At 45.6% G+C, this 15,379-nt stretch overlaps 1 protein-coding gene across 11 annotated transcripts in view; it reads right to left on the reverse strand.

Moving 5' to 3' along the window:
* Nucleotides 1-15,379, reverse strand: part of EVC2 (EvC ciliary complex subunit 2) — a 166,657-nt gene that overhangs the window by 21,916 nt on the left and 129,362 nt on the right. For 10 of the 11 annotated variants that reach the window (XM_065598187.1, XM_065598186.1, XM_065598188.1 and 7 more), the window contains 2 exons: nucleotides 6,619-6,846; nucleotides 1,662-1,873 (listed from right to left, as the gene is read on the reverse strand). In XM_065598187.1, the coding sequence (XP_065454259.1) occupies nucleotides 1,662-1,873; nucleotides 6,619-6,846 (440 nt within the window). The remainder of the gene's footprint in view (nucleotides 1-1,661; nucleotides 1,874-6,618; nucleotides 6,847-15,379) is intronic. The other variant, XR_010601916.1, reaches the window with a different exon arrangement.

The following is a 15,379-nucleotide window of genomic DNA, read 5'->3' on the forward strand; positions in this document are numbered from 1 at the left end:
GGGCTGTGTCTTCTAAGTCACCTATATTTATGCCGCATGAGTTGAGATTCTACTGCAAGTTTTTATGTTGACAACTCTTCCTGCAGTTTCTGAGTTTCAGCTTACTATAGAGGATGTTTTTCAGGAGTCTATCAGCACCCATTCTGATATCATGACCTGTCCATCTAAGCTGGGCTTTAATAATCCCTGCCACAATGCTGGTTGTTTTTGCTCTTTCAAGGATGTTAATGTTTGACACTTTGCCTTGCCAGCAGATCTTCGGAACAGAGCAAAGAGAGTAACATCTTTGAGACTCTTATCAGAGCCTGTATACCAATCATGAACAGCACAGGGGAAATATAAGACCAGTTCTGTTCTGATTTGGATGACAATCAAATTTATGCCCAGTGAAGACAATCTTCTACTTCTGGGAGACTTTAATGCCGGAGTTGGGGAAGAAATGAGACTTGGAGTGGTGTAATAAAAAACAAAGTCAGAAAAATGAAGATCAATGGTCTCCTGCAAACATGCAGAGCACGAGTTACAAAACTCAGATCTGAAACATCTTCAACACATGCAGATAGTTGATTCCCCTCTCCCTCTGTGTCCTTTTCAAAGCTCACGCACAATACTTACCAGGTTGTGAGTCTGCTCAGGCTAAGAGTTGCTCACTGATCACTGATTATTTTCTTTTTTCAGACTCAAGCCCAAAGACAATTTTTTCATCTTTCTGGGTCATTTGGACCGGGATTAGACACTTTTTGCCTCCACCAAGTTTTCACGCTAGATTGCTCTACTTGCTGTTTCTTTAAAGGGCCTGCTGACAGGTTAGCTTGGACTTCTGTCCTGGGGCTGGAGGGAGGGTAATGGCCTACCTACCTACTTATTTTCCCCAGTCTTCTGCAGCAAGACACAGAAACATTCCTCTAGATCCCACTGTGGACTGGCCCTTTAACAATTAAAATAGCTCTGGGGAAGCACATACCCCAGACTGCAAAGGACCCAATCTGAAATTCTTGATCCAGAAGGCAGAGGACAGGGCTCCTTTTGAAGCCTGTCAATGCCACTCCTTACAAATCAGTCCAAGTGACACCTACTTAGTAATGCAAAGCTCTCTCTCATAGTGCAACATGAAACTCAAGGAATGTGTGTAACTAAAAATGGCCTCTTTCACTAGAACAATTTGTTTATCCTAGCAACACTCATAACAGAAAAGTGTATTCACTGTGCAGCAAAATGGATGCAGGCTGGTGGTGGAACTGAAACTCAAGTGGCTTGCATCTGATGGGAAATATTTTCCCAGAGACTGTGGCTTTCATTCTGTTTTCTTGAGCCTGAGTGAATTGGAACCAACCCTTGTCTCGTGCTTGATAATGTGAGGTATTAGCATTAGCCCACTGGTTGATCCCAGAAAGACTGATTGTAAGGTAAGGCACTGCATTTCAAATACATTTTCACAGTCAACGGATTTATTATTATTAAATGGATATATTGCAATGGTGCCCAGAATCCCGCAGCAGAGTAGGGTGTTCTTCATGAAGACGTAAACTCTTGTCCTGAAGAGTTTACAGAATGAATGTTTAGTTTGCTGGTTCTATATGGTATGTTACATTCTCTGAAGACTGCTTGCAATAACTAAGATATAGAAAAAGGCCGTCATACTTAATATCAAAAAGTCTTACCTTTGCCGATGCAGATTTACCAATTGCTTACACTTATTCAATGCCTGACACAGCAGAGCAGACACCTGTCTCTCTGCATTAATTTCCACAACTTCATCTGAAAGTCCCAATCCATCTGGAGTACATCTCTGCTTATTCAACAGGTGCTGCTGCTTAGCCGTCTCCTTATGTAACATTTCATATTCCAACTTTCTGTCAAGTTCTTCAATCTCCTAGAGTATGAAAATGTACAATGATAAGAACAATTCAAAATTCATCTTGGAAGAACAATTTTTGTTTGGAGTTAAGAAAAAGATGGTATCATTGGTTTGCAATATTACTTAATTTTGTTCTCATTCTTTCCAATCGCTTGTGATCACTACACTTTCCAGTTCATTGTGACGGCTTCACTAAACATAACTAGTATGCAATGAGCATCCGAACAATGCTTAAAGATACCAGTAAATTATTGCTGTGCTAAAGGGCAATACTGTCTGAAACCTTCCAACGTAGGAGACACTTGGAAGTATAATATCCATATGACTAAGATTGAAATGTCAGACAGCTTCCTGATTTATAAGCAGGGTAAAGTTACTGAAACACAATGTGAGAAACTCATGCAGACAATTTTTAGTTATACTGAATCAACTACTAATACTAAAAAGGTTTCAAATTGGAAAATATTGACTATTACTCAACGTAATAAAATGAGAGTAACAAAACAATATCTCTACAGTCAAAGAAGAACCCTTCCTAGAAATTGTTTAGGAGGCCTCGCTCAATAGTGTCATTTTAAAAATCCTTGTCTTAACTGCATAATTAATATGATAGACAGGATAGCTGTGTGGTTAAGCAATTAGACTAGGACTAAGGAGATGGGGTTCAGTTCCTAGTTCTGCCACAGACTTCCTTTCTGACCATGGCCAAGTCACTTAAGATCTCTGTGCCCCTATTAACCATCTGTAAAGTAGAGAAGATACCTGACACCTGGTAAAATTACTGGTTTCAGAGTAGCAACTGTGTTAGTCTGTATCCGCAAAAAGAACGAGGAGTAATTGTGGCACCTTAGAGACTAACAAACTTATTTGAGCATAAGCTTTCGTGGGCTACAGGCCACTCAAGCGAGTTGAACGGCACTTAATCAGAACTATGCAGTACAAATATTCAAATTAACATCAAGTTGAGTAAGCCCGTTAAAAACATACTGCATAGTTGGATTCTTTTTATTTACCTTATCTTTAAGGCTTTAGGGTTCACACGGGGAGAGGTGACATACACACATTCCCGTACACCACTCTCTTACATAGGGGTGACCAACCGACCCTCCCTCCATGCCTGGCTGGGCCTCTGGGATGGACCCATCTCTCCTGGTACATGGCACCACATCTTCCCAAGGCAGCACATGGGGAGACACACAGGATCACATGCCTCCCATCCCCAGGGTTCTGCCAGGGTTCACACCAGAATGTGGCCAGCAGCAGCCTTTCGGCCCTGTGTGGGAGGGAAGGGACAGGAGCTGCTTCCAGACTCAGGGTGGGAGGAGGTGGGGAAGGGATGACCTGGCCGTGTCTTTGCAGAGCTCATCTCTTCTCCTTCACCCTCCCCTCTGTGTGGTTGGAAGCAGCTTGTCTCTTCCTGCCCGCACAGTGTCGAAAGGCAGCTAACACCTCCAGGCTGCTGCTGGCCACCGATGTAACCCAGCTGCCTCCTGCATGGGCAGGAAGGGGTTAAGCCCTAAGGATGCATTGTGCATCAGGGCCCAAGGAACCTGACTGCAGGGGCTTCAGCGAACCCTGCCACAGAAGTGACTCAGCAGGAGAGAGTGCCTAGGGGACAGAGTAGTCTCGCGCTCACTGGGGGGCAGGACCCAGGGCGGGGCATGTGTGTGTGTGTGAAGAGGGTGCTAAACCTCTGCCCCGAGGGCTACTGTGAAGCCTGCAGGTTCGGGGTGTGAACAGGCTGGAAATCGCTTCCTGCCCTCCCCCCCGCCATTCCAGAGCTTAGCTGAGGAGCGGAGAGGCTTCCCCGTGTCAGCGCTGTGCGGGGCTTTGGCACATGCAGGGCTTGGCTCCTCCTGGCCAGCGCCTGGGGCTGGAGGATCTTGGGCTTTCCCAGGGTGCTGGCCCAGCCAGAGGCAGTGGGGGAAGGAAGGAGCCTGCCAACCAGACTGCTGGTGAGCTGAGCGCTCTGACCAGGGGCTGGCTCTCTGCACAGCGCTGCTAGTGGGACATACTCCGTTGGGGGGAGGGGGGGATATAGAGGAGCAGCCGGGCTGCGGGGGTGGCGAAGGGGCAAAGCAGAGAGAGGACAGCGAGAGGGGAAACATGTAAAGGGCTGATGGGTGGGCAGCAGGGGCGACGTGATCGGCAGCCGCCTTGTGCCTGCCGCACTCACCAGCCGCTGCAGTGCACGACCAATGCCAGCCAGAAATGGGATGGGGGGCGAGGCCCTGCTGGCCAAGAGCCGGCACACAGTGGGGGCTGCACTGGCAGACCAGCAGGGGGGAACAGCCGGCCCTGTGCACTGCATCTTCCCCCCGACACCAGCCTTGCACACCCACTCCCATTGTTGGCTACTGGACACCTCGCCTCCTCCCCACACACACACACACTCACCACTGGTGGGCAGGAGGCTGGTGAGCAGGGATCCGGCCAGCAGCAGGAACTGCCAATACCAGAGGACAGAAAATATGGGACATTTTGCCTGTTTTTAAGAAAAAGTCGGGACATCTGCAGGAGGACTTAAATAAAGGACTGTCCCTTTAAAAACAGGATGTCTGGTTACCGTATCTATGTTCAGCACTTAATACAATGGGGCCCTATGCACGTCCATAACAAAAATAACAATAAATGCAGACTAACTGCTAGTGCCAGAAATAAAAACATGTTATTTGTAGAGAGATTAATGAAGTTAACATACAGTTAACCATTAATTTGTTCTACTGAATGGTTACATCAATAGAGTTACGAGCTATCATCTGATGTGGTGTTAGTGGTTTTTAATTAACAGGTTTCTAAGACTGTAAAAAATGTAGCAACAGGCAGGGAAGTTTATTCAGCAGGAGAGAGTCTATATCAGGGGTGGCCAACCTGTGGCTCCGGAGACACATGCGGCTCTTCAGAAGTTAATATGCAGCTCCTTGTATAGGCACCGACTCCAGGGCTGGAGCTACAGGTGCCAACTTTCCAATGTGCTGGGGGGTGCTCACTGCTCAACCCCTGACTCTGCCACAGGCCCTGTCCCCATTCAACCCCTTCCCGCCCCCTCCCCTGAGCCTGCAGTGCCCTCACTCCTCTTCCCCCCTTCTCCCCGAGCCTGCTGCACGCCATGAAACAGCTGATAGGGAGGTGCGGGGAGAGAGGGGGAGGCGCGGATCGGTGGGCAGGAGGCACTGGGAGCGGGGAGGGGAGGGAGCTGATGGGGAGCTGCTGATGTATTACTGTGGCTCTTTGGCAATGTACATTGGTAAATTCTGGTTCCTTCTCAGGCTCAGGTTGGCCACCTCTGGTCTATATAAACCAAGTGAAACAGGTAGCATAAGCACGAATAATAACAAACAAAAACTTCCCCAATCTAGGGCTCAACCCAGCCCTCACAGCCTGGATAAGAAACCCTACATACTCTCTCTCTCTCTTCTATCTCCAGCAGCCCTATTTATACCCCTTCCTCTGAACACCTGTGCAAGTGCTGGAGTTAACCCTTTGTGTATTAGCAACCTGGTAGTGTCTCAGCATACCGTTGCACTGTTGTAATTATTGTATTGTTTGTATTTTTGCAGTACCTAGGAGTCCCAGTCAAGGACAAGCACCCCATTGTGCTAGGTGTTGTACAAACACAGAACAAAAAGGAGGCCTTATACTTATTTTGTAAACCAAAGAGTTTACAAAATAAGTATAACATAAGAGACAGAGGGACACAGACAGATGGACGGAGAAGTACAAGAAACAATGAAATATCATTGGTCAGCATGACAGGCAGTGGTCTCAACACAACAGCGGCCTAACTGTTGTCAAGTTTTTTTGTAGGCATCACAGCTAAGATTTCAAAACAGGCACTAAACCAAAATGAAATTACTTTTAATGCTTTATCAGCCTTGATCTTATTTCTCTTGTCACTGTAAATAGCTATTACAGGTTTAATACAATGTTTCATTAAACAAACTCAGAAGAGCATATTTAAACTAACATATTGTCACTTTAAGAAAGGCTCTCCAGAGAGGACAGTATTAAATTTTAAGTAGGAGTTTTCACAGTGATATCTGTCTAATGATGCCCTCTAGCAAAAAGGTTTAACTTTTAAAAATCCATTCTGTTTGTTCTACTTCAGTGCTCTGCCAATTCCCACTTTGATAGTCACAAATGGGAGACAAACACACACACACACACTTCCCTATGACTATATAGCATAGAACTAAAAATACCCAACAGGATTCTGAAACTGCCAAATCTGTAAAAAATTGACAAAAAGGAAGCAAAAGCTTTTTCTGAAGATTTTGTTATTTAAACTGTGTGCACATGCACAACGAGAGAGAGAGAGAGAGAGAGATTGGATCCAATCTCTGGGTGCACAATACTCTGGGTGCACAATAACTCGAGCTTACACATGATCGGGCAATTTATCACATAGCTCTCACTATCATAAATGTGACAAATTTTGGAAGTTGGTCATGAAAATTATTTACTAGTCTTCGCTCAGATTTACTCCCCTGCCCTTTACTGTTTGATCAAGATAATGAAATATTAGTTAGTTACCTGTTAACTTATCTTCTGTTTAAACAGTACTGTAACTTTCTATCTGTATTTCTTTCACATAAAGCTTTCATATAAATGCACACACACACCCTGCCAAAACTATAGAAATAATGGGTTAAATTTTCAGCTAGTATAAATCAACCTAGTTTGATTGAAGTCAATGAAGCTACACCAGCTGATGATCTGGCCCATGAAGAGTTTACCCTTCTCAGCACTTTGTTACTTACAGGATTATGTGCCTCTAAAATGTGGGTACACTCTGATTCTGATAGTATTTTTGATGTGCTCAATTCTTCCAGAAGCAAAGCTTGTACACTTATGATAGCGGTGTAAATCTCCAATGTTTTGGACTTCTTATCAGTCTTTTGGAACTGTAAAGCAGCAATGGACTCTCCAAGTTTATTCTCCCGAGAATGCAACTGATGCTCCTTTTCAAGCAGCAACTCATTATGGACCTGGAAAATAATGAAACACCAAATGTAATAAGATTAACAAAAACCTGATAAGCATTTTTAGGGTTTTTAAAAATATATAATTATTTGGCTGCCACATGATTGACATAATACGCAAGGAAATTATCCGGGGTGGGGGGAAGAGGAGGAGAGAGAAAAAGAACAGTCATTTCTTGTACATTACTCAACACATAAAACTATTAATTTTATTTAAAATATTTGTTTTCTTTAAAACAAAACTCAGATTTCTTAGCTACAGTGGTCATATACATAAGTGTGCCTTAGATAATATTGCCTCGGAATTTCATGGAAGCCCCACAATTCACTATACTTGGCGAAAATACTGCATATGCTGAAGTATTATTATCTAAAGTAAGTGACAACATTTTTAAGTGCATTACTATCGCAGAACCTTGACATTTTTACTGTTTCTATTACTGTGTAGGACAGTCCCCTGTGCTTTCCCTGTCTTTTTGTCCCATCCATGGCTGTCTCTTGTCTTAAATTTAAACTACAGGCTTTCTTGGGAAGGGACTGTGTTTTAGTTTAACACAACCCTGGCCTCCCAGTGCTAATGCAGTACAAATAATAAAAACTAATATCTATTGCAGAATGGGAGACTCATAGGAGACATTTCAAAAACTTTAATATGTTTTGGATGAATTTATTGCCACCAGTGATTATGGTACCTCACTGTAGCCACATCTGGAAACTTGAATGTATTTATGTTCTTCCCCATGCCTGCATCAGTCGATGTCTGCTTCTTTGCAACACCATGTGGGATGGGATCGTTCAGTTACCTTGACTTGGATTCAGTGCTCAGATGGTTACTTCTCTCCTATTTCTGCTTTACTTGAGACTGAAAAATCTCTGTGCATGTCACAGTACAGATAATAGGAAAAAAAGATCCAATGCCTAGTAGATAAAAGTATGTCAGAGGAGGTTTTTTTCATCTTACACTATATATTTTCTGGATGTTCAGAAAATACCCAAGTTTACTAGTAATTCTGGATATTGTGTGAGAGACAGTGATCTTGTGGTTAAAGCAGAGGGAATCAAGAGATCTGAATTGTAGACCAATTTTTGGCACACCGTGTTCCTTTATCGTTTAGAGCAATTCACAAGGGCCCAAATTTTCAAAATTGTCCACCAACTTTTGGTGCCTAGGTTTTCAGATGCACAACATTAGATATGCAGGCCTTGATTTTCATAGCTGCCAAAAAAATCAATTGAAGTCCGTGGGAGCTGTGACTGTTCAAAACCTCCAAAATCAGGAGCTTGGTATCAAGTCAGGAACCCAAAACTTGAGGCATTTCAAATTAGCAGACACTTGAATATTTGGGCCTTAATCTCTCTATGCATGTTCACCTATCCGTAAAACAGAAATAATACATTCCTAATCCAATGAGTTAATTATTATTATAATCCAAGGATTTAATTAATACTTCCCTAATCCAATGGGTTTTTTATCATCATCACCACCACCATCACTATCATCATCCAACGACATAATTTTTGCTTTTGAAGTGCTCTGAGATTCTCAGATGTAAGGCATCATAAAAGTTTCGGGTTATAAAATATTAAAGTTATTATATATCAAAGGAGTTGTGTTTAAAGTTAGCTAATTAATTCCAAGGTGTTTCAAATTAATATAAATCCTTCCTTCTCTCCAATAAGCCATTTTGTTGGATTGTCTCCTTTTGGTGAGCCCACCACTCCTGTTAATGGTAATGGGAATTGTGTGTTAACATGTGAAGGAGTCTATGGGCCTGGTCCTCAATTGGAGTACACTGGAATAGCCTGAAGCCTAGACTGAAGTCAATGACAATTACAGTTTACACCAGCTGAGGATCTGGCTCTATATCCCAGAGACAATATCTCAAACTTCATAACCATATCACCTGTCTATTTATGTTACTCAGAATTATATGAAATAATATATTAACCCCATTCATTACCTTTTAAGAGTAATTTAGCAGACTGTCACAAGATTTTTCAGAGCCCTAAAATGACACACAGGTAATGTGATGCACATGAATTTTTCTCTGGCATTATTACTGACAAGACTGCTGTCGAGAGGGGATTGCATATCATTCAAATTTTGTTATCCAATATATAAAGCTAAATTCAAAATGTGATTTGCAACCAAATCTTATTCAAGAGGACTCATGTGACATTATCTAAAATTTCCATTGAATTATATGAGATGCCCTTGAACACCAGAGGAAGAAAGTTATCTGCAGAAAATTCTTCTGACCATCATCAACTAAGCCTAGCAGTACAAAGCATAGGCGCTGACTCTGTGGGTGCTCCGGGGCTGGAGCACCCACAGAGAAAAAATGGTGAGTGCTGAGTACCCACCTGCAACCCCCTTATCAGCTCACCCCCACACAGCACCTCCTGCCCACCCGCCGACAGGCCCCACAGATCAGCACCTCTCCCTCCCTCCCCATGCCTCCTGCCCGCCACAATCAGCTGTTTCATGGCATGCAGGAGGCTCTGGGCGGGAGGGGGGAGGAGCGAGGACGTGGCGCACTCAGGGGAGGGGGCAGAACTGGGCAGGAAGAGGCAGGGTAGGGGTGGGGCCTTGGGGGAAGGGGTGGAGTGGGGGCAGGGCCTGGGGCAGAGCCAGGGGTGGAGCACCCCACACCCCAGCACTTTGGAAAGTCGGCGCCTGTGGTACAAAGCCCTACTAAAGAGGCAAGGTGCATGCAAAAGGTACATTCTAGATATTACTAGCATGATTCTGCCTTAACAGACAGAAAATGTATCTTAACCATATTGTTATTCAATATAAATCTCTTTCTTAAACAATAAAACAAAGCAAACATGGGGAAAATATCTGGAAAATATGAAATTGTCCCTTCCCTCCCCACAGAACCTGTAGATTCTGCAGCCCTTGGCTAGCGGCCCTGAAATGAAAAGAAGGCTTAATGTAAATGCTGCTTTCATAATTTCACAGTATTGTGGAATTTATGAGGGCCTCAATTTTGATGGTCACATGGAACCACATATAAACTCTGGTTCTAGGCTATCAGGGAAGTTTACTTTGTAATAAACTGACTGGCTGTGGTGATACAGTGTTGTCAATTCCCATGGTTTCATTGTGAATCTTGTGATTGTTGATGTTTTTTCCAGCTCCTGGAATCCAGTGATTACATAGGAATCTCAGTTTTCATTAAAATAATACAATTTTAAATCCCCATGGTTGTGGAGAAAAGCTTGAAAAATTTGCCAGAAGGAAAACAAAAAGAATGCAACATTTATTATTTTTTAAAATTGCATGATTTTGGGGCCCAGCAAATGGTTTTTAAATGCGTGGAGTTGGTACTGTTTTGCCTTTGCTTATGCCCTATATTCAGTTTACCACATTTTTCCGTGACAGGAATAAAGAAGAGTTGTTTCATGATAATCTTTTTCCAACTGTGCAGTCAATACTTTCTCTGTACCTGTATGCATCTCAAGAAGATCAGACAGTTTTGCAAAGGGGCAGCTGGAGTGTGTCAGATGTTTAGAATGCTGCAGACGGATCAACACGTGGGGGAAATTGCCAATCTGCACAAACACTTCTTTATAATACTGGAACACTTAAAGAAACAAACCATAACCACAGTAAGTCTCAGTACTGGCAGAGGAAATGTCCCTTTGGGTATGTCTACACTACGGGATTAATCCGAATTTATATAATTCGAATTTGGAAAACAGGTTGTATAAAGTCGAAATGTATGCGGCCACACTAAGCACATTAATTCGGTGGTGTGCGTCCAAGTACCGGGGCTAGCGTCGATTTCTGCAGCGTTGCACTGTGGGTAGCTATCCCATAGCTATCCCATAGTTCCTGCAGTCTCCCGCGCCCATTGGAATTCTGGGTTGAGATCCCAGTGCCTGATGGGACAAAAAACATCGTCGCAGGTGGTTTTGGGTACAGCCTCACCTTCTCCCTCCCTCCCTCCCTGCATGAAAGCAACGGACGGCAGACAACCATTTCGCGCCTTTTTTCCTGGGTGAACACTGCAGACTCCATACCACGGCAAGCATGGAGCCCACTGAGCTCAAGACAGCAGTCATGAACATTGTAAACACCTCGCGCGTTCTCGTGGAGTTTATGCTGAGCCAGGACCAGAAAAACGAGGCGAGGAGACAGCGGCGGCGGCAGCGCAGCGACAAGCATGATGGGGACATGGACATGGACATGGACACGGACACAGAATTCTGTGAAACCACGGGCCCCGGTGCTTTGGAGATCATGTTGTTAATGGGGCAGGTTCTATCCATGGAACGCCGATTCAAGGCAAGGGAAACAAGCACAGACTGGTGGGACCGCATTGTGTTGCAGGTGTGGGGTGATTCCCAGTGGCTGCGGAACTTTCGCATGTGTAAGGGCACTTTCATGGAACTTTGTGACTTGCTGTCCCCTGCCCTGAAACGCCAGAATACCAAGATGAGAGCAGCCCTCACAGTTGAGAAGCGCGTGACGATAGCCCTGTGGAAGCTTGCAACGCCAGACAGCTACCCGTCAGTCGGGAATCAATTTGGAGTGGGCAAATCTACTGTGGGGGCTGCTGTGATGCAAGTAGCCAAAGCAATCACTCAGGTGCTGCTACGAAAGTTAGTGACTCTGGGAAATGTGCAGGCCATAGTGGATGGCTTTGCTGCAATGGGATTCCCTAACTGTGGTGGGGCGATAGATGGAACCCATATCCATATCTTGGCACCAGAGCACCAAGCCACCGAGTACATAAACCGCAAGGGGTACTTTTCAATGGTGCTGCAAGCACTTGTGGATCACAAGGGACGTTTCACCAACATCAACGCGGGCTGGGCGGGAAGGGTTCATGACGCTCGCGTCTTCAGGAACACTACTCTGTTTAAAGGGCTGCAGCAAGGGACTTACTTTCTGGACCAGAAAATAACCGTTGGGGATGTTGAAATGCCAATAGTTATTCTTGGGGACCCAGCCTACCCCTTAATGCCATGGCTCATGAAGCCATACACAGGCAGCCTGGACAGGAGTCAGGAGCTGTTCAACTACAGGCTGAGCAAATGCAGAATGGTGGTAGAATGTGCATTTGGCCGTTTAAAAGGTCGCTGGCGTTCATTATTGACTCGCTCTGACCTCAGCCAAAGAAATCTCCCCATTGTTATTTCTGCTTGCTGCGTGCTCCACAATCTCTGTGAAAGTAAGGGGGAGACCTTTATGGCGGGGTGGGAGGCTGAGGCAAATTGCCTGGCTGCTGATTACGCGCAGCCAGACACCAGGGCAATTAGAAGAGCACACCAGGAAGCACTGTGCATCAGAGAAGCTTTGAAAACCAGTTTCATGACTGGCCAGGCTACAGTGTGAAATATCTGTTTGTTTCTCCTTCATGAAAACCTGCCCCCTTTATTGACTCATTTTCTGTAAGGAACCCACCCTCCCCCTTCCCCCAGCTTGCTTTCAAACCAAATAAAGTCACTATCATTTAAAAATCATTTATTCTTTATTAATAGATTAGAAAAAGAGGGAGGGAACCCGGGTGGGATTTGGGAGGAGGATCGGTGGGAAGGAAAAGGCCACTAAAAAAAGGTTAAAAAAATGACAGCCTTTTGCTTGGGCTGTCCACTGGGGTGGAATGGGAAGGTGTACGGAGCCTCCCCCCCCCCCCCCGCATTCTTACACCTCTGGGTGAGGAGGATATGGAACATGGGGAGGGGGGAGGGGGGTACAGGGGCTGTAGCGGCAGTCTGTTTTCCTGCAGCCGTTCCTGAAGCTCCACAAGACGCCGGAGCATGTCTGTTTGCTCACGCAGCAGCCCCAGCGTTGCATCCTGCCTCCTCTGATCTTCCTGCCGCCACCTCTCATCTCGAGCGTCTCTCCTCTCCTCACGTTGGTCCCTCATGTCCTCACGTTGGTCCCTCCTGTCCTCACGTTCACTGGCTTCTTTCCTATACTTTGAAACCGTTTCCTTCCACTCATTCAGATGAGCTCTGTCACTGCGGCTGGATTCCATAATTTCTGCAAACATCTCGTCTCGCGTCTTCTTTTTACGACGCCTTATCTGTGATAGCCTTCGGGATGGAGGAGGGAGGCTTGAGGAATTTGCAGCTGCTGTAGGGAGGGGAAAAAAGAGAGAATTGTTTAAAAAGATACATTTTGCAGAACAATGCTTATACACTTTCACGGTGACCAACACTATTCACATTACATAGCACATGTGATTTCTGTGCAAGGTCGCATTTTGCCTCTTAATACTGAGTGCCTGTGGCTTTGCTGCTAGAGATCACAGGTCCGGGCAACAGAATTCGGCTTGCATGCGGCCATGGTAAGCCATTGTCTTACGGCTTCTGCACCCTCCTTTCCCACATACCAAGCAAAGCCCGTAGAGTGCTGCGGTTTTTCTGTTAACATTCAGCAGCAGCAGAAAACAAACTAACCCCCCCCCCCTCCCGCCATAAATTCTCTGCGATGATCACGGTACCCCTCCCCCCACCGCGTGGCTGGTAACAGGGAAGATCCCTGCTAGCCAAACGCGAAAAGCTCAGGGCCAATTTCCCATCTGCGCTTGGCTAACTGCAGGGAAGGATTTATTTTCAGCCACAGGCAAACAGCCCAGTAGGAACGGCCACCTCTGTCCCCTTAATTAAGTTCCCGTATTTCAACCAGGTTACCATGAGTGATATCACTCTCCTGAGGATTACATAACAAGATAAAGAACGGATGTTGCTTGAATGCCAGCAAACACCGGGACCATATGCTGCCAGGCTTTGTCAGGCAATGATACCAGATTACTTGCTGCAAGCATGGCGTGGTCAAGTGTCCTACCATGGAGGACGGAATAAGGATGCACTGCCCAGAAACCTTGTGGCAAGGCTTTTGGAGTACCTCCAGGAGAGCTTCATGGAGATGTCCCTGGAGGATTTCCGCTCCATCCCCAGACACGTTAACAGACTTTTCCAGTAGCTGAACTGACCGTGAATGCATCCCAAGTCCTCAGGGCAAAGTAATCATTAAAAACCGTTTGCTTTTAAAACAAGTTTTATATTTTAAAAGGTAAACTCACCTGAGGTCCCTTCCATGGGGTCATGGTCATGGATACTGGCTTGGGAGGGTTGGGAGGGTACTTCAGTCAGGCTGAGAAAAAGATCCTGGCTGTTGGGGAGAACGGAGTGCTGTGTGCTCTCTGCAAGCTCCTCCTCCTCCTCCTCCTCTCCCCCATCGGCAGAATCCTCAGATGTAGCTGATGAGACTATCCCCGACCCGGAATCCACGATCACAGGTGGGGTAGTGGTGGCGGCCCCCCCTAGAATTGCATGCAGCTCGGCGTAGAAGCGGCATGTCCGCGGCTCTGACCCAGAGCGACCGTTTGCCTCCTTTGTTTTTTGATAGGCTTGTCTGAGCTCCTTGACTTTCACGCGGCACTGATCTGAGTCCCTATTGTGGCCTCTCTCCATCATGCCCTTGGAGATTTTTTCAAAAGTTTTGGCATTTCGTCTTTTAGAACGAAGTTCTGCAAGCACTGAATCCTCTCCCCATATAGCGATCAGATCCAGTACCTCCCGTACGGTCCATGCTGGTGCTCTTTTTCGATTATCGGCCTGCATGGTTACCTGTGCTGATGAGCTATCTGTGGTCACCTGTGCTCTCCACGCTGGGCAAACAGGAAATGAAATTCAAATGTTCGCGGGGCTTTTCCTGTCTACCTGGCCAGTGCATCCGAGTTTAGATTGCTGTCCAGAGTGGTCACAATGATGCACTGTGGGATAGCTCCCGGAGGCCAATACCATCGAATTGCGGCCACACTATCCCTAATTCGAAATGTTAAAATCGATTTTGGCGCTACTCCGCTCGTCGGGGTGGAGTACAGAAATCGATTTAAAGGGCCCTTTATTTCGAAATAAATAGCGTTGTTGTGTGGACGGTTGCAGGGTAAATTCGAATTAACGCTGATAAATCCGAATTAAAGTCGTAGTGTAGACCAGGCCTTAGAGACCCTAATACTCCTCTTGTGAAGAAGCAGAGTCCAAAATGATGTTAAATGTCTCCACTGTTCACTTAGGGTATGTTTACACTGCAGTAAAAGATCAGTGACACAGCCTGACTGACCCAAGTGAGTTGACTTGGGTTTACTGGGCTATAAAATTGAAGTGTAGATATTTGGACTCGAGCCAGAGCTGGGCTCTCAGACCCTGCAGGGGGTGGGTCCTACATATACACTGCAGTTTTCAGCCCCGAAGCCCAAGCCCTGCAAGCCCGAGTCAGCTGACCCAGACTCAGACTCCACGCCGCAGTTTTTTATCGCAGTGTAGACATACCCTAAAGAATCCCGGATGGGACCTGGGCCTTTCCCCTCTAGAAGCAGACTGGACCAGGATGTTGGGGGAAGTTTTTAGACTTACTTCGGAGAGGCCTTGACCAGTGAGGATAGTGCAGTTTACTGAGTCCTATGGGCTAAAAGCAAGACTTGCCCTTGCAGAGCACATTCACTGGTGTGGGAGGCCCAACAAGTAAGTCCATATTCTCAGCATTTTCCTCCTGGCAGAGCAAAGGTCTGCAGGC

The sequence above is a fragment of the Chrysemys picta genome, chromosome 5 (genome assembly GCF_011386835.1).
Source record: "Chrysemys picta bellii isolate R12L10 chromosome 5, ASM1138683v2, whole genome shotgun sequence".
Taxonomy (NCBI): Eukaryota; Metazoa; Chordata; order Testudines; family Emydidae; genus Chrysemys; species Chrysemys picta.